Source organism: Hesperophylax consimilis, chromosome 25 (genome assembly GCF_061612785.1).
Source record: "Hesperophylax consimilis isolate HC1 chromosome 25, BYU_Hcon_1.0, whole genome shotgun sequence".
Classification (NCBI taxonomy): domain Eukaryota; kingdom Metazoa; phylum Arthropoda; class Insecta; order Trichoptera; family Limnephilidae; genus Hesperophylax; species Hesperophylax consimilis.
Window position 1 is genome coordinate 10,522,298 of NC_142860.1, and position 19,883 is coordinate 10,542,180.

The window sequence follows — 19,883 nt, forward strand, 5'->3', positions numbered from 1 at the left end:
TAAAGATCATGGACATAAGAAAAGGTTTCTCATGTCCATGATAAATGTATTAATATTTTAAGAAACTGCACTGTAGGTTTTGCATAGCTTTACCTACCTGTCGACACATTCAGGATCTCAGCAAGCCTTGCTTGCCTTGCTACCTAAAATTTGTGGTTTTTTTTTGAGGTTTCATTCTGAAGTAGACCGAGTCCGTAGTTTTTATTTCAAATTTAAAAAAAAGGTCGCTATGGGGTTATTGTAAAATAATACAAATATACAACAGCTATTTAATATCAGCTGTTTATCATTTAAAATGTATCAAACATAGTATGAAACGTAGTTCCCGGCTCCAAAAAATTGTAAAAGAGATGGAAAACTAAGAAAATAAATCGAATTGCTCAGCGTGACACAGATTCACCAATTTTCCGCTTGCACTGCTAGTTTCTGGACACCGTGTCCAGAAACATTTAGATAATCATTTTATGTTGTATTATAATGCGTATTTAGGCCAAAAACTGTGGAACTACCGCCATCTATACATTAATAGAATGTTTACAAACCCAACAAAAATATCTAAGACGCACACCATTTATTTACGCACACCATTTATGATAGCGACATCTATGATCTGGTAGAAAGTCTAAAACAATAAAATGCTCTCCTGAAAAAATTATAAGTTTTTTTTTTATAAAATAAAATATAATATACATAATATTTTCATTGCGTCCTGTTAGAATTCGAGAACGATCAAGTTTCGAAACATTAAATGAAGCAATGTTAGTGAATTTAGGGAAAAAATAACATTTCAAAAGGAAGGAGCTATAAATCAGATAATAAAACATAAAATAACTTTTTTATTTTTTTTAATGAAAAATATATATTCTTACAGTACACGAAATTAATAATAATAATAACAGAACAAATTACGATTAGGTCAAATTTCTAAATAACCAAAGAACAATAATTAAATAACAAATATCTAATTTGATTTCTCGAAAATACATCTCAAATGTAATAAAGGTATGTATGTATATGTATCTGTATATGTAATGGTGAATTTTATTCTGAATTTATTATTTTATAGTACATGTATTAACATAATTTTATGTTTTTAATTAATGCAATATTCACAGCAAAGAATTTGACTAGTTTACATAATTTGTCAGACAAAATTACAATATCATACACCTTTATGTAAATTGTAGAGTAGAACTCTACTGTAAATAATATATTTTACGAAGGTGGGTCTCCTGCGACAAAATGTTTTCAAAACACAAAACATATTTTTTCCATTGGCCACAGAAAGCAAAAACATTTTGTATGATTGCACAATTGTTATGGCTACACCACAATGTTTCAATATTTTGAAAACATTTTGTGCGCAAGAGACCCGGCTTGAGAAAAATTTAAAATTAGATAATCTTAAACATAAATCGCAGTTTTGAGATGTTATTTAAAATGATACATAATCCGTTAATCAATTATTTTTTATTGCAATATCTTTATAATATGTTGTGCATGAATAAGTTTATATTTTATTTGTATTCACAGAATACAAAAATTTTAAAAATATGCAAATGTTATACAAGTGCAAGTTCACTTCAAATTTAATAATTAAAATTCAAATCAGGTATTAATCGAATTTAGTCCCATTAAATCATACATTTCTCAGTACAGAGTGCAGTATTTTATTATTTAAAATAAAATAAACTTTAGGACGGGTTGTTTCACAGAATTTGAACTATTGAACTTTCTTTCAAGTCTGTCTGAAAAGTCCTATTCAAGTATGTTATTATTTCACCATGGGCCGGTTTTTTCACTGTACTAGAATAATAACAGAACTTGAGGACTTTCACAGAACTCGAATATTAACTTTAAAATTTGATGAATTGTTCAAATTCTGTGAAACAACCCGTCCTAACAGTGGTATTTTTTTTTATCGGAAATGATTGTTTTGCAAGAGAAAACTATTTTTCCTTACTTATAAAAATAATGCTAAATAGTTAACAAGTATTTAAAAACATATTTTTAAGTAGAAAAACAACAACTTTATTTGTAATGAAAAGTCACTACAAAAAAGGTTAAAAAAACATGCATATTTATTTACATTAATTTTATACATTCTGACAGCGAAGTAACACAAAAGTCCAACGGAGAAATCAAGAGTAAATAAGTCCATATTTACTTTTCAGTAATTCAATAGAAAATTATATTTCGCTTGCTTAGTGCAAATTTAGGAATTAAATGTACCTCTCGCCACGAAAAAACACATATTTTAAACCAAATTCTGTTCATTTCAAAGCTTCCTTGTGTCGGGATGCAGTACCAATATAATATTAAAATAGTTATTTCATGCCTCGTACATATATACGTTTGAGCGTACAAACTTACAGTTTTCTACCTTAAAGTTAAACATAACGTACGTTATAATCTTCGCGTTTATAGATAGCAATAATTTAATTAGTTGGTGAAAATCCATTTTTTGCAATTATTTGTTTGCACACATACAATATGAATTAATAGTTTTGTGCGTATGAAAACTCAATTCTTTCAAGAAAGGCTTAAAAATAAATATTGCATCGGTGATTAAATCAATTTTGTATTTGAATTTTTTTGAAATAATATTTGTTTTTATATAGACAAAACTAATTATTCATATTCATATTGCGTATGTTCAGGCATAAACAAATAATTTGTCGTAATACTTTGAACCATAATTGGCAAAAAGTGAATTTTCATAAAATAATTAAAATAACACAATTTATGAATGCATAGATTTTAATGTACGTTAAGTTTGACCTTAATTCATATCTGTACACGACATAACTTAATAAAAAATAATAAATTAAACTACATAATGACTATCAAAAATGTATGACTAAGTACATTATGAAGTGGTAACCGGATAAAACAGAACACGATAAAACAGTAGGTTAGGTTAGGTTTTTTTTACTTTCTTCAATGTTCTGTTTGTCATTGAACCACAGTAAGTATCCGGAGAAAAGACGGATCTTAGTGCGTCTAGCTAGAAGGATCCTCTGGCTTGACTGTCAGGTCAAGTATGGTATTGCTGCGCGAGATTTTAACATGAAGGGAAGGCGTATTCTGTTCCAGTATTGTGTAGACATCGTTGGCCGAGTGCATCTTCTTCCCATTGATGTGGGTCACTATATCTCCTGGCCGCAATCCTCCGCTAAAATTTCAAAATGCAAATAATAATATAATTTTTTTAAATATAGTAATAAATTTGCGAATGGTGAGAAGGCATCATGGAAGAGCAACAATAACATGTTTATTTATTTGTAAGAAACAAACAGCATTGATAATTATATATTATATCAGGGTTGTTTTTTTTAGTATGTTTAGAATGTAATAAATAATATATTTGAAATGTTTTTGCCTTTTGTATGATTTTGCTGTGTTATTGTGATGGCGGAATAATATTGAAAAGACTGTAATTAACACAAAATATCATCTTGAATGACAGTGACAGAACCATCTTCCACGCTTTTATAGATTTTGTGCCTTAATATGATCTAATAAAGACGGTGACAAGACACCATAAGAAGATATAATATATCTTACATATTATGTACATCTAAAAAATATGGAATACAGGGTTTCCGGGGGTAGTGTGCTAAATTCTACATGATAGTATGAGTAAAAAAGATGAATAACTTTTTTCGAAATTCCATCGTTTTAAGATCGTTTTTACGATACAATTGTACCACCCCAGCCAGGAGCACTCCACCAGGTACACCAGGGGGCACTGATTTGTTACAACTTGGAATACATGCTCTAAGGATGGAAGGAGGTTGGAGTTTAATCGACCGGTATACAGGCAACCTAATAATCCAATATTGGAATTTTGGATGGGCAGGAATAAAAGAATTGATTGAGCGTTATTGTTTTTTCTTTGTGACTTCCTTCTTCTTGTATTTTCTTGCCTCTTTTTGGAATTTCCTGGTTCATCTTATCTCTTCATTTCTCTTCTTGTCAATTCTGGGCTCTTGTCTCTTCTTAACTCTTCTTGACTCATCTTGTTTCTTCTAGTCTCTTCTTGCCTCATCTTGCATATTCTCACCCCTTCTTGGCTTCTCTTAGCTCTTTTTTCTTCTTCTTGCCACTTCTTGCTTCTTTTCGCCTCTGCTTGGTTACTCTTGTGTCTTCTTCAATCTTCTTACTTCTTACCGCCGCTTTTTTTTTAATATTAACTCCACACAGGAGGCCCTGAAGAAAATAATTTCCCTCAGGGCCTATGTCATCTTTGGGAATGCTGTGTGGAGGGTCTTTTTGTGGAGAGGAAGGAGTGAACATGGATCTTGAAGAGTCCCATGTTGTAGGAGGGAGGAAACACAGAGGCCAGCAGTTCGTTCCACAGCTGAGCTGTTGAACTTAAGAACGAATCGTAGAAGCGACCCATTCTCATGTGACAAATGTCAACCGTGTACAAATGTTGGGCGCGCGTTTGGCGTGTATCCCGACTACGCACCGGTGCCGAAGGGATCAATGACGCTAGTTCCTCAGAGCATCTTCCATTGTAATACCGATAGAACAAGGACAGCATACCTACCTGACGCCTGTGCTCTAAAGATTGCAGTCCGTTTGTTAAGATTGGGGAATCTATCAAACGGACCGCCCGTTTTTGCAGAGTCAAGGGTTTTTTTCAGGTATTTAGGGGCTCCGGACCAGAGATGGCTGCCAAATTCGACAGTAGGGTGCACTTGCGATTTGTACAGGGTCAGCAGTTGTGTACTATTAAAGTATCTGCGGGCCCTGTACAGTACGCCCAGCTTCTGAGAGGCCAACTATACTCTGGCTTCGATGGAGCCCCCGTACCTGAGCTGGTCATTTATAGTTACACCAAGCATATCAATGGAAGGCCTGTTCGGAAGATTGCTTCCGTTGAAGGAGACTAGATTATCATTTGGATCCCTTTTAGACGTAATCAGACAGGATTGGATCTTTGAAACATTAAATTCGAAGAGATTATTTTTACCCCAGGAGGAAATACTCTCGAGATAACCGTCCATTCTCTGCTTCAAAACCCTCCGAGCCGTTGGAGTTTGTGTGCCCTTTGGGGGCTTGTCAAACAAAAAGCTATCATGAACTGTACTGTCATCCGCGTAACAATAAATTGGTGCACATGTCAAAAGGTCATTGATGTGCAACAAAAACAAAGTCGGAGACAGAACCGATCCCTGTGGGACGCCGGCATTTATGGAGTGCAAGGAAGAGGTGTCTTCTGAGGCTTCTCGTCTCTTCTGGACTCTTAGTCTGTTCTTAGCTCTTCACATCTCTTATTGCATCTTCTCGCCCCTTCTTGGCTGGTCTTGTCTCTTCTTGAATCTTCTTACCGCCGCTTCTCGTCTACCGGAAGTATCTTTTTAGCTCTTCATGCCACTTAATGCATCCTCTCAACCCTTTTAGGTTTGTCTTGTCTCTTCTTGTATCTTCTTGTCTCTTCTTGTCTCTTCTAGTCTCTTCTTATCTCTTCTCATCTCTTCTTGGATTTTCTTCTTCTTCTTGCCTCTTCTCACCCCTTTTTGGCTAGTATTGTCTCTTTCTGATTCTTCTTGTATTTTCTTACTTCTTACCGACCCTTCTAATCTATTCTTGTCTCTTCTAGCCAACTTCTTATTGTTTCTTCTTGCCTCTTCCTGACTCTTCTAGTATCCGTGAAATACCTAAATACAATAAAAACCAACCAAGAGAGTAAAAAATAAAATCTCTTCTATTGCAAATTATTACAAATTTCGTGTACGAACAAAGGGCGCTCCTCTCGACATGAAATCTTTGAGAAAATTAAAAAGGTAATTGCAAAATTTGGGTAATATTTTGTTTTTTTTTTTATTCTTGTTATTGTTGTAGTGTGACTTTCGAAAAGGTAATGGGTATGGAAAGGAAGGTAGATTTACCTGACAGTCCTAATTCATCAGATCCGCTTTATGTTGAACTAACTACTAAGTTAATGCACTTTACCCCCGGACACCCTGTATAACCAGAAATCCTTGCATATTATTTAATAGAGACTTACGAATAAGCTGGGGAGCCCACAATCACCTTCCAAACCAGAACTCCATGCGTTATATCATTTCCCATCTGCAAAGAATAATAAAAATTATATCTGTATTTTCTTAAAGTTGCCCTGTAAGGCTGCCTTTACACTTGGAAGTTTTTTCCTGTAAGTTGCTCACGTAAGCGACTTACGACAAATTTACCAATGTAAACGACACCATAAGTCGCTTACCGTAATTTTTACCAAGTTACAGAAGTTTTTCTTACGTAAGTTTTTGACAGATGTTTAATGTTTTAATGTTTTTGATTCGCTCACGCGGGAATTTACGACTCTCTCACAGCTTATCAAAACAGATTGATAAGTTGAGTCGCTTACTGTAAGTTTTGACGTCACTGTCGGGATGGTAAAACAGAAATCTGCAACACTGACAGGTCTTTCTGCCGTTGCTCCTTGGGACTTGTTTATTTGTCGCCATGAACAGCTTTATGAAATAATACACTGCAATAATCTATGGAGACTAACATAACATTATTTATCATTAACACAATGTCATGTTTAAAATTGCCTGTGTAAATGTGTGATAATGAGTCTAGTATTCGACTTCACGAACTGATGGATCAGCTATCAAACTTCACAACAAATTAATATCTCCAATGAATGCATACAAAAATGCAATACAAGAATACATAGAAAACATTACCTGACGCCAAAAATCGAAGAGTCACCATTATTTTTTCTAACTAACTAACTCACCATCACGCCGTTTCCCGCAGGGGTAGGCTGAGAGGACGGACCGCCAAACAACTCGGTCTTGGCACACACTTCTTGCCTCGTTCACATTCATACATCGTCTAATACATACTCTTCTATTATTCTGACTCTTGACATGGTCCGACTCAAGTATCTGATTCACTTGGTCGTGCCATGTCTTCCTCGGGCGTCCCCGACTTCTGCTACCATTCACATTTGCATCGTATATCGTTCACATTTTACTCTTTGCGGATCTCCGCATTTCTCACACGATCGTAACATGGTGTTACACACATACGCCTAAGGAATCTCATTATTTTTTCAGCTGGTAAAATAGCATTCCGAAAACGAGTATCATTCTTTTTTTTAGCGGTCCAATCATTTCCAATATGTATTAGAAGTCAGTTACTATAATTTGGATAAAATTAAAGATTTTTTGTTGATCCTCTGCCGTTAAACGAACGTAAGCCCAATCAGTACTTTTTCTTTGAAGCCAACTCCTAATCCAACACACTCTGCGGGCCCTTACGTTTTTGTTTGACAAAATTGTGCATATTATCGCAGCGGCAATCCGTTATGTGCGGAAATGGGTACTATATGGGGATCCATGATCGAACCGTAAATAAACAAATCCCTTATCAAATATTACTAACTGACAGCTGTCAAAGTCGGCGGCAACGCGTTGTTGTCAGGAAGCCATCTTACCAAAAATAGAATTACTGGTGTAGCGGTCTCTGTGAGAAGTTCGTAAGTTAAACTTCCAAACAACTTCCGTGAACATTATTTACGATAATTTGGATGCATATGTAATCGCTCCTGTGAGTAACTTATCAAAAATTTACGAAAGTCGTAAATTTTACTTACAAGTGTAAACCCAGCCTAATAATTTTGAATCATAAACTTTTTTATTTAACTCGATAAACGAGTGACTTTTCGATGCTAGGAGCCCATGTATGCAGCACTTTTTCATTGATATGTGTTCGCAAGACAATTATTGTTGTGACATACGCGTACGGGGCACAGCGGCTCTGAACCCAAATGCTGTGATGTTCGTGTACAACGGGTTAATCTTCAGTAACACGCCTTGCTTGTCAAGTACATACATGGCTTTGTTTTTGGCTGATTTGGTGGTGACTAATTGATAATTTTGATCATCCTTATAATTTTTGTTATGAAGACCACTAGAGATAGTGAAGAGGAAGGTTGGGAAGTACCTTGACTATTCAGATATGGTCACCAAACATGGCCAAAGCCATTTTAAACAACGTTATTCAATATTATCCAATTCTGAATGGTAGTCTTTCACCAGGGCGATACTAAGAGTATCTTCCACTCTTGAATGTGCCGCAAATATACTATTTATTTTTTATCCGCGTAAATTGTGAAATAACACAAATCTCTAAATATTATAAAATAAAGAGGCTATCTGTCTGTTGCGTCTGTCTGTTTGTGAGCTTAGTTCTTCTAAACTAAGCAACGGATTTTGATAGGATTTTCATTATAATTTATAAAATTTCTTTTGGAAGGTTTACATATATAATACATGCATATTATATTTATAGAAAGTAGAGAAAAGTCGATGTTTTATAATCAAGTCGTAAAAATATGTTTTCGGGCGCTACATTGTTAATGCTGACTAAACCTTATGAGATGCTGTTGAACTATAAAAGCGGCGGAGCCAATGATAGTAATGCATTTGGTGTGTAGGTAGAAACAAAGGAGGGGCGCCACTACGTAAAAATAAAATTTGCAATAGTATGAATAGGGTGAACGATCTTAGCAATACTTTTGTGCACGCAGATTGATACCGATAATTGTTCATGGCCCATCTCCCTTCTTTCTATTATCTATAGGTTTAATGAATGCTTACGTCTGGATTTCTCTGGCGTAACTCTCTCAGGATGTGCGGAGTCAGGGACAGCATGGTGATACCGAGATATCTTTTGGAAACTGGTTGAGCCGTATTTTCTTTTCCTACAACAGAACATTTACAAAACAAAGTTTGACATTAGTAATTGAGTATGCAGCATAAATATACCACTCTCTAGATCGATATCTTCCGGCTTTTTGTATCCAACAGAATTATACAGTACTTAACCACAGATATACAAGCAGTACCTACCGTGCGGAGCAGAGCAGTAGACAAGGTAGAGGAAACTCAAGGCCATTTAAAAAAAGATGCAACCATAGACGACATAATTGCTCTCAGCCTACTCTATTCACTCACTAGCCCAAAAAAACTATTATAAAAATAAAAATGTCCTTGAAGCAGAAAAATGTCGAAATGTTTTCCAAGGGCAAGGTTCATCTGACTAAGAAAATAAACTTTTACAGTGCATTTCCTTAAGATGAAACTTGTTAATCTGAGAAGAAGACACCCAAAATGACAAGAAATTTGCAAAAACACTGAAGAAAATTTCCAAAACATGATTGTCCGACAGTACGACGAAAAATTCCGACATTTTTCAGCCTCATGAACTCATGGTTACATATGTTTAAAAATCTTTAATTTCACCAAAACAATAAGATAATACAGGATAACACTAATCAATAACATGAATAAGTTTATCGATATAATAAATAACATTTATACGTTGTGGAGGAAGACATATGTCAAGTATCAAGCATTGTTCAAAAAACCGAACGAATAACCTAAAACTGTTAATTCACTTTAAACTTGAACTTACGTAGGTAGGTTGAATATAATATGTTTATAACTCGCTAACACTATACTGGCTTATATTGTATTTTTATCACGAACAACTTTAACTCGCAATATTTTCGACGGAAATGATAGTATTTCGGCAGCAAATGACAACCCGCGTGTATAAATAAACCACTGTCATTTTGTTTGAATGATTTGAAAACTGTCAAACGGCATAATTTCGTCATCTCTTTCTGTTACACGAGTCATTATGGTAGAGAGCGAGAGATCAAACCAATCCTTCTGTTCTCACCAATGAGATCTGAGCTTTTAGCCATATTATTCGTTTTCTATAAGAATTTTGAGGTGGGCGTGGCGGTTTCAAATGAGTTTCATGGCCAAAGCTTAGTTAAATGCCCCTGGTATGCAGTATGAGTGCAGCATAATTAAATAAATACTTTTTCATTAACTAGATACATTTTAACGTGTGGGTTACTTCCCAATCGTCATAAAGCTGCACATCCCTACTGATGTTATCCCAACTCTTGCCGGAGTTTGTCGAAGGCCCATGGACGTTCAAGCGGAGCGTTCAAATCAGCCTCATTCAAGAAGTACTTTGAAGGCGAGCGGAGGAAATCTGGATCTGCACTCTGGAGACTGGACGTTATAATGGGATAACACGAAACCTTCTTCATCTGAATTTTATTCTAATTACTTTGTATGTATTCACATTTGTTTAAGGCACGAGGTATCCGCTCTTTCACACCCCCAGTGCTCGGCATGATGAAGCGAATTTGTGAAATGACGCAGCGAGCTGTGGATGGATTCCATAATTACAAGAACCGGATCGTTTAAACCCACACAAGAGGAACCTGATGATTCATTTCGGAGACAACCTGAAGCCAACAGAACAGGATTGAAGTTTACCATCGCAGTGCGACCTCCATAAATTGCGTACGTTAACATAAATTCATCTGTAATGAATTACACTTTCTCTCTTGCCTTTATCATCGTTAATATTTTAGATACATTCTTGTACTCCAATCAAATTAAATTTGCATATTGTATTATTTGAGAACAAGTGAGTTTTTATTCGTGAATTCACACCCCGCGATCCCTTTGAACAAGATTATCATGCTCGACATTTTAAACGTAAAACATTTTAAATTCGTAATTGACCATAACCTTAGATGGATACCTCACATCAAACAAATCACAAATAAACTACTCAAAACAATACACATTTTCCTAAACATAAGAAACATATATAAAATAAAACAATTGAAAACAATATATTTTGCACTCTGCCAATCAATAATAGAATATGGAATTATTGCTTGGGGAGGAGCAACAAACTCGGCTATCAATTACATAGAAACCGCACAGAAAACGATCTTAAAGGTAATACTAAAAAAACATAGACTGACTGATACAGACCAAATATTCAACAGCTGTGACGTACTAGATATACGCCAATTATACGTTAAAACACTACTAAACTACATTTTCAACAAAAAAAAAAAATTTCAACATACACAAAATAACACTAACAGACCAGTTAGACAAGCGTACAAAGAAAACATAAAAACTCCGATAGTAAATTCAAGCTTTGGACAAAGACACTACCAATACCATGCTATAAAAGCTTTCAACAGTGTAAAACTTGAAATTAAAATTGAGGAAAATAAAAATAAATTTACACACAAAATTACAAAATGGATTAAAGAACAAGAAAGACAATATTACCAAAATATCATAGCATAAAATAAAAATAAAACCTACACGTAATACACAAAACCAATATAAACACACATCACTCACAAACACACAAGATTATATGAATCCTATAATTTCTATACCCGCTATATCCGATTTTTTGACAAAATGATCTGAGTATGACATCTTGTTCACATTTTTGCGAGCAACAAGAGGAGCCTAAAATTGAGTTTCAAAACCCTCCTTATCATGACCAAAAACCATGTTAAAACTGCGAGTGAGAAACCAAATCCGCTATATCATACAGAAAGTCACTATCAAAACCCGCTATATCGGATTCAACGAATCACAAGCAGTTATTTTGCCAAAATACAATATGGCCGCCGCTCTGACGCCACGCTCGTGTGTGAAAATGATCTACGCGTGAGTTTCTAAACCCGCCATGTCGCCTCAGTTGACTTGCAAAATCACGAAGTGAGTATCAAAATCCGCTATATCCATTTTATTTATCGAAATTACTTAATTATTGCTAGACATATATAGAAAAATAAATGCTTTTCGAAATTTTATTACTCCAATTCATTATATAAAAAATTTTAATGCATTTACTTATGTACGCTAGAGATGTGACAGTTTTTTGCGGTTTTCTCCAAATCAATGAAAGTTGATATAGCGGGTATAGAAATTACACGACTCATATATTAAATGTATTATTTTATCTTATATTGTAGATTGTATTTAGATTATATTTTCATATTATAAAATGAAGGCCTCAGCACGGGCAAGCCACCCAGTGAGGCCAACATTACTGGAAAACTTTGAAATGTAAAAAAAAATATTGTACCAAAATAAAAAAAATAATAAAAAAACACCATTATTACACGTGGCAGGATATTTCTCTATATTTCAATCAAAAGATGATACATCTAATCAAATTAACCATGTGTTATTTTAATTTGAATTTAAATATTCCATCATTGCGCAAGTAACATTTTATATAATGATTATAATGATAGAAGTACAAGGAATTAAAATATTGTCAGGTTATTCGTAATCAGGAATGTCTTTCTTTCTTAGGACGGGTTGTTTCGGAGAATTTGGACAGTTATTCAAATTTAAAAGTTAATTTTCGAATTCTGTGAAAGTTCTATTCAAGTTCTGTTATTATTATCATTATAGGATAGTTGCTCGACAGAACTGAAATAAAAACAGAATTTGAAAAAATCTTTCACAGAACTTGAAAATGAACTTTGAAATTTGATGACTAATTCCTTAGTTAAATTTAAAAAGTTAATTAAGGTTTTTGTATTGACAGGTGATTGTCTTAATATTTTTTCATCCTTGTCCTTTCTTAAATAATAAGTCCCATTTGCTAAAAACTGAATGTCACCCTATCTGTCTTTATTATCTACTTTGCTTTTTCTTTTGAATAATGATTAATGATTAGTTATGGTTCAAATATTGTTACAATATACTGTCAAATTACCCATCTGGTAACACATCTAATACTTATTTTTTCTTTAATTTTGAAATATTTTGTGTTTGTATGTAGAATTACTTTATGTTTGTGATTACTCTTATGTTTGCTTCAATCAAATGTAAATTGTTAACCTCGATACAGGCTTAGTCCTAGTGAGGTTAATTTTTATGTGAAAAAAAAAGTGTTTTATGTATAGTGAGATGCAATAAATAAATAAATATGATGAATTGTTCAAATTCTCCGAAACAACCCGTCCTTAATCTTATCTACACAGCCGCCGCATATGTGATCAAAATATGTATATATCAATACAGTATAAAAATCAATATAATAAGCTACCCCCTTACGAGGATTTCGCATTTGTAATATATGAAATTTCACCTAAATGCATGCATTGTGTCAAAATATGACGTTTGATGAAAAACAAAAAATAAGATATTATGAGAAAACTGAAAACAGTAAAAATGAGTACCTATCTATAATTTTGGCAAGTATGAATTAATGTGTTTTGAAGGTACATTTGAAAACGTCTACATCTCGTAGGATGTTGAATGTTTTGCAAGTATGTCCTATGAATGAATATTGTGCATACCATATAATGCAATATACTGAATCGATCGATTGATTCAGGGCAATCCTTCCTAGCATATATGATGAATCAACAAGGCAGTTAACAATTTTGTAAAAGAATAACGCATCATATTCACTTTTGGACAGGAACTGCTTGGCGTAGTCAATTGGGATGGCGAAGGATATTCCGGAGGTGACCTTCATGCTGTTGATCCCGATGGCCTCTCCATCCAAGTTGACCAGAGGGCCCCCGGAATTGCCAAAGGTGATAGCCGCATCAGTCTGGATGTAATTCATGTCTTTTCCTAGAAATACGCACATATTTTAGAAAAGGTCTAAAATGATGCCTCCAGAAATGAATTTATGCTGATAATTCTAAAATAAAGGAAAACATTGCAACACAAATGCATTGTAGGCGTGTTTAAATTTTCTTAAATTTTCACTAAAAACCTAGGTTTTAACAATGCGATGGCGATAAACAATGTCAGGCAAGTGTTAAAGTTCTAAATAGGCAAGAACCAAAAGGTAGTTGGTGGCGACTTTGGTTTCTATTTAAATCTACATGTAAGGTATTTCTAGTGTATTATCTATTCAGTGGGCATCACCAAGATTTACAATAAAATATAAATTGAGGTTTTTAAAGCTGGAAAATTACTATGTATACAGGATTCCGGTGGTAATGTGCGCTAACTTCGGGAGATGATTCTAAGTGATTAGAAGTAGAAAAGATTAATAACTTTTTTGAAATCCCAACATTTTAAGCCAGCTTTTGGGTTAAAAAAAAATTGAATTGTTTGTATGGGAAAATAAGGTCGGTTGTCACATTTTTTAAATTGTTCAGGGCAGAGGAAATAGTAAAAAATTTCTTTCGAACATTGTTGGATACCAGACCTTTTATGTTGACCTAACTTAGTTTCACACTGTCGTAGGACAACCGTCTTTATACCTCTGTAGAAACTGAAAAAACTAAAAAGGTCTCATACATATCTCATTTTCACAAAAAACTGGACAACCGACCTTTGACTTCTGAGGTACAGATATATATTTGTAAAGGTAATTGCAATATTTCGATATTATTTTAATTTTTTTGTTGTTGTTATTGTTGTAGAGTAATTTTCAAAAAGGTAACGGGTATGGACAGGAAAGTAGATTTACCTGACAGTCCTAATTCATCAGAACCCCTTTGTGTTGAACTTACAACTCCGGCAGTAACTGTGTTGCTCAGGGCAAGGGGACTTCCCAAGGCCACAACCTAAAAATAACAAATTTATCCTTTAAGTAGTTATCCTGCATATACAAAACATCATAATTGCGTAGTGATCTAATTTTTACTAGCAGTCATTGGATATAGTGGTGGCTCTTCTATGGGGGTCATTTGGTCAATGACCTCCCAAAAATATGCTGCAATATTGTTTAATTAATTTTTTTTAAATAGATTTATCAAACTACCCGATTATTAATATAGGTCAAAATATTTGTGCAGATTCGTACAGTAATAGCGGGTTCCAGTGCCATCTAGCGTCCACATGAGAGGCTATTTACCAATCGTGGGTCACTTTAAATTTTGTACCCCAACTATATCCTTTCTTTCTCTTTGCCGTACAGACAAAGGAGGTAAACACTATCATGTTTGACGTATGCTTGGTATCATACAAAATTTATTTTAAAGGGGGTTTCAAACACAACCTCAATGAGATAGAGAATTTGCAACCAAAGATTATTAAGAAATTGGAGGGAGATGACAAAAAATGACAATTGAAAGTTTTTTATATGATAAACAGTAGCCATCCATTGATCTCAATGTAGCCATGTGAGTGGTTTATGTATAGTAGCCATCTTGAATATTAGTTCGCGAAATTATGTTTATTATTGTTGACGTAATTTGCATGGATTCATTTAAAATGTCAAATTCTGTGGATATCGTATTGAAAGAAATCGAAAACTAAATACTGTTCAACGCATTCTGTACCGGCCTGTACTTGCACGATGGAACGACTCCGAATTCAATATAATGACGCCTGTAGAATTATATTTGGATACCGAAGATACAGCAGCACATCGACCATGTTCACGGAATTAGGACTAAATGGATTTGCCGGTCTGATGAGACACCGGGTCACTGGAGCCAGGATGCAGCTAATGGCCTCTGCCAACACGGTGGTGGCCGCAGCCTACCAGCACCAAGCCCCACTCCTGAGTGAGCGCTGGGCCCAAGCTCACTCAAGACCGTGCCCTACATATTTGTCCTTAATTGATAATTTATTTTTCATCATCTATTTTTGCATATTTCACATATCTATTGTACAAAAAATATGTATTTCTATATGGGGCGTGTGGGATTGCACTAACCTCCCACATCCTGGAATATTATTATTATTACTAGTACTGATATATTACTCATTTCTTTAACAGTAACAGATTTGCTAAATAATAGAAAAATAGAAACATACGTTTTTGGAGGCGAGGTCTGCTGTTCACAGTACTACTAGAATAATTTGTACTTACCCATTCTCCAGGTCGGATATCAGAAGACAGGCCAAGCCTCATGACGGGCAGACTTTTCACCGGGATCCGGACGGTGGCCAGGTCTGACTTCATGTCTACATCCTCCACAGTTCCGTTGTAGGTGGTTCCATCCTGGGTAGCAAATTATTACACCCATGAGCTCAATTATTTTATTGAAGCTAAAATACTAGCAAATTTATCAAAGTCAGGAGAATTCAATTATTAGCCACCTAAATTACAATCCTTTTAGATTCAGAATTATAAAATCAACAGTATTTGGCGGCATACCCAGGCGTAGTGTGTTAAATTTCTCAGCTGGCTGTCCTGCATCACAACACAAGCAACATTTTCCACTTACTGTAATGGTTATAGGAGATTTTCAAATATTGTCAGGTTATTTGTAACCTGGGAATGTTTGTCTTTCTTTTTTTTAAATTAAAATAATTAAAAATCTCGAAATAGTATGAAACATAGTCACTATCTGTCTGTTTGTGCGCTAAGTTCTTCTAAACTATGCAACGGAATTTGATAGGGATTTCACTATCATTTAGAGAATTTCTTCCGGAATGTTTATATATATAATACATGGATATTAAATTTATAGAAAGTAGAAAAAAGTCGAGCAACGCCGGTAAACATAGGATGGTTATATTTATAAATCATTTTATTTGCAAATGGTAGAAAAAAAGTAAAAAATGTATTACACCAATATCAGTTTTTTTTGTACAGCCGAAACAGACCTACTAGGTAGGTACTAAAATTCACCTTGGCGAAATTTAAACTTATTTGGGACATCAAGAAAACATTGCAGTTTTTCATATTACCTTTTGTCAAGAATAATTACAGCAACGGCATTCAATCAAAACCATAACAACCGTGTTACTTTTGGTTGATTAAGGTATTTTTAATACTATGGATTTACTTAAACTATGCTTAATTTTTTTAGGTCATCTCATGAAAACCATAGATGAAATTACTCAACCCCCAAATCACTCAGGATTACAAATAGAATTAGTTTTAAAAAATTTTAAATATTCGTTTTAATCATCTCTTTTTTTTTCAAGTTGTTTTTTTTTTTTTTTTTTTTTTAATAAATTTAATGGCTTTTTACCCCAAAGGAGTGTTCTAGCCAGTGTCAAGTAATGTTCAATGTGAATTTGTAAGTAGTGTCTTATATTATTTTTCAAGTTGTGACTTGAAGTGTTTTACCAAACCATAGTCGATAATATTTATAGAAAATAACTATATCTGTTTTGGATGAGGTAATTTTTTATAATTTTAAGGTATATTGATAAGAAATGACCAAAGTTATAATATTATAACAAACTTATGATGAAAAAACTGAATAAATTTTTTATTTATAGATACATAAATTATTAAAATAACCCAAACTAACACCCTAAAACCCTATTTTGTGCATGTTTACTTAAATAGTCGTCTCCATTAGATATTTAAGTTAATAAAACCTTTTGTCACCTTAATTACTATAAAAGGAAACAATCTGCATTTGGGAAATTTTTTATTTTAGCATTCTAATTTTTAATTATGTAAAATGAACATTGGCTTTCGTTATATGGGATGACAGCCATTTAAAATAATCTCTTGATGACATTTTCTTATGTTGGTATTCCTGATATTAAACGAGTGGCTAGAAGAGACGTTATTACCATTTACTCTATGCAAATTAGGTAGGTACTATTTTGACGAAGTGTGGAAATAAAATAAAGGTATTTAGGGATGTTTTTTTAAATATATATATTTTTTTAAAGGTTAGGTTATTATAGGTTAGGTTAATATAGGTTAGGTTAGTATAGGTTAGGTTAGCATAGGTTAGATTAGTATAGATTAATAATATAATAATAATAATAATGATTTATTGTCTTCTTTTCTTATTAACACATAGATATAATGATATCCTCACTGGGATCTCCCGTGCTGAGGATGTCATTTACATATTATAATTTAATTATAAGAAATTAATATTACAACAAAGTATAATGTAGTATATATATTTTTTTAAAGTAATTTTAAAATAAGTAAGGTACTGTTTTTTGGTATAGTTCAGTTGATTCTGTTTTAGTCTGTGTTTGATTTCAGTAAATTTTCTATTTCAGATCTTCCTATGTTAAGTATCCAGCTTTTTATTTCAGATTTAAATGTTAAAGTGTTGAGGTTTTTGAGTGTGAGTGGTATTTTGTTGTAGAGTTTAATACTGTGATATAAGAAGCTTTTTTGCCCAAAAGTTGTATTAGTAATTATTTGTTGGATAAGTTTTTGATCATGAGATCTAGTGTTTCTATTGTACGTGTTTGTTGTTATTTCTTGTGTTTTATTTCTTGTGTCTTGTTTGTTATTTCTTTGTGATTAGGTTAGTATAGGTTGGGTTTGGTTTAAGGTTAGGCCAAAGGATAAAATATGGGATGTGCAAGGTGCTTTTATGAGCGGAAGGGGGTGCATGGACCAGATCTTCTCATTGCGGGTGCTCACTAAGAAGTTCTGGCAAAAAACCAGTAACTTTTCTGTGCCGTTGTAGATCTACAAAAAGCATACAACCGAGTCGACAGGAAAAAGCTTTGCAAGGTGGATTTCCAAGTATGGATTGAATACGAATCTCACTCGGGCAATTGCGTCTCGGTGTGAGGGAAGCGTTGCATGTGTTAGGGTGAACGGTGGTTTTAAGGGTTGGTTTAATATCACAAAAGGTGTTCAACAAGACTGTGCAACGTCTCCGTGGTTATTCAATATATACATGGATAATTGTATGCAATAATTGAAAGAGGTGGGATTGGGTGCGAATTTGAGTAATCGGAAAGTATATAAAGTATAGATGTTGTCTGTTGTATGCTGATGATGCGGTGCTGATTGCTAGCAGTATGGAAGATCTACAGTCTCTCGTATCTAGGATGAACGAAGTATGTATGAAGAATGAGTTAATGATAAATGTAAGTAAGTCTAAAGTAATGGTTTTTGAAAGAGAGAATACGAAAACAGTGTGCACTATAGTTGTGAATGGGGAATACTTGGAGCAGGTGGATGAGTTTGTGTATTTAGGAAGTATGTTTACGAGGGATGGGAAGGCTGACAGAGATTTGAAAGAAGGGTAAATATAGGTAACGTTGAAGTTGAAATCAAGTGTTGTTTTTAAAGAGACTTTCTTTGCTTGCAGCGGAATTCGACAAGTTTGCCACAGAATGATATACAAATGCGATAAAAGTAACATAATAAGTATTTCTTACTTACTTGCAGTCTTACTAGAACCATGCTGTGTGATTTACTAACCACGACATGGGCGTTCGTCAAGATCAGTCCATCAGATTGCACAATAAAACCAGAACCATTGGATATGGTTGTAGGCTGACCAGTGAAGTAATCTATCCGTCTTGTGTCTTTAATTTCTATATAAACAACCGAGGGGGCACACACGCGAACTACATCAGATATAAAATTGAATTTGTCCCTTCTTCCCTTCATAGCGTTGTCCCCTCCACCACCAGTAAAGGGAATGGCAGCTTCCACGACAGGAAAACCTAGCCATTCTTTATACAAAACATAACCTAAAACGCCGGCAAAACAGACAGCTTTATAATATTTAAATTTATCCGATGTTTCACTTTGCCCATTATTATTATTTAATCTGCTATGAAATGTGTCAAAGTTATTCGCACAAAGTTGTGATAATACTCCGTTCTTGTGCAACAAAATGTATCGGCGAAAAGGTCTTGCCAAAATTCCTGCCATTTTGGCTGAAAAGTTTTATTAGATACCCGTTTATGCAGTAGATTTGAGCTGACTTTAGTTAAACTTGATTTTAAAAGTCAAGATTGAAGATGCAATATAATATATTATAATGTTCCCTTACGAAACATAAGAAACAAAATGCAACTGTCAAAAATATAAATTTGGCTATTACGGTCTTGCCAGAAGCCGTAATTGCACAAATATTTATGGCTATTCGAAAAAATTATCATTTTTTCATTCAGTTAGTCATTTTCGGCTAGTGAGAACTTCCAGTTCCAGTTATCAAAAAAATTCCCAGGTTTCTACCTTTTTTCATGGCAATTGCGTGGCGTGATGTCTGATAATTCAAAATAAGATATTAAATTAAATATTCTCAAATCTCCGCACTAAAATCCAAGTAACCGCTCCACACCTGAATTCCGTTAAGGTGAATATCTTCATACTCACCGACCGCTCCGCGCCAATATCTCTTTGTGAAT

The 19,883-nt window shown here is 34.1% G+C and overlaps 1 protein-coding gene across 2 annotated transcripts; it reads right to left on the minus strand.

The window, feature by feature from the left end:
- Positions 1-979: 979 nt before the first annotated feature.
- On the minus strand, positions 980-19,554 carry HtrA2 (HTRA2-related serine protease). 2 transcript variants are annotated; one of them, XM_089646974.1, is made up of 7 exons: positions 18,907-19,554; positions 15,667-15,798; positions 14,317-14,413; positions 13,299-13,466; positions 8,622-8,725; positions 6,020-6,084; positions 980-3,175 (listed from the first exon to the last, which is right to left on the minus strand). In XM_089646974.1, the coding sequence occupies exons 1-7, from the start codon at positions 19,402-19,404 to the stop codon at positions 3,004-3,006; spliced, it is 1,236 nt and encodes a 411-aa protein (XP_089503100.1). In that variant the 5' UTR covers positions 19,405-19,554; the 3' UTR covers positions 980-3,003. The 2 variants fall into 2 exon arrangements, with proteins under 2 accessions (XP_089503100.1, XP_089503101.1); XM_089646975.1 differs by lacking the exon at positions 18,907-19,554 and adding an exon at positions 16,491-16,598.
- Positions 19,555-19,883: the final 329 nt, after the last annotated feature.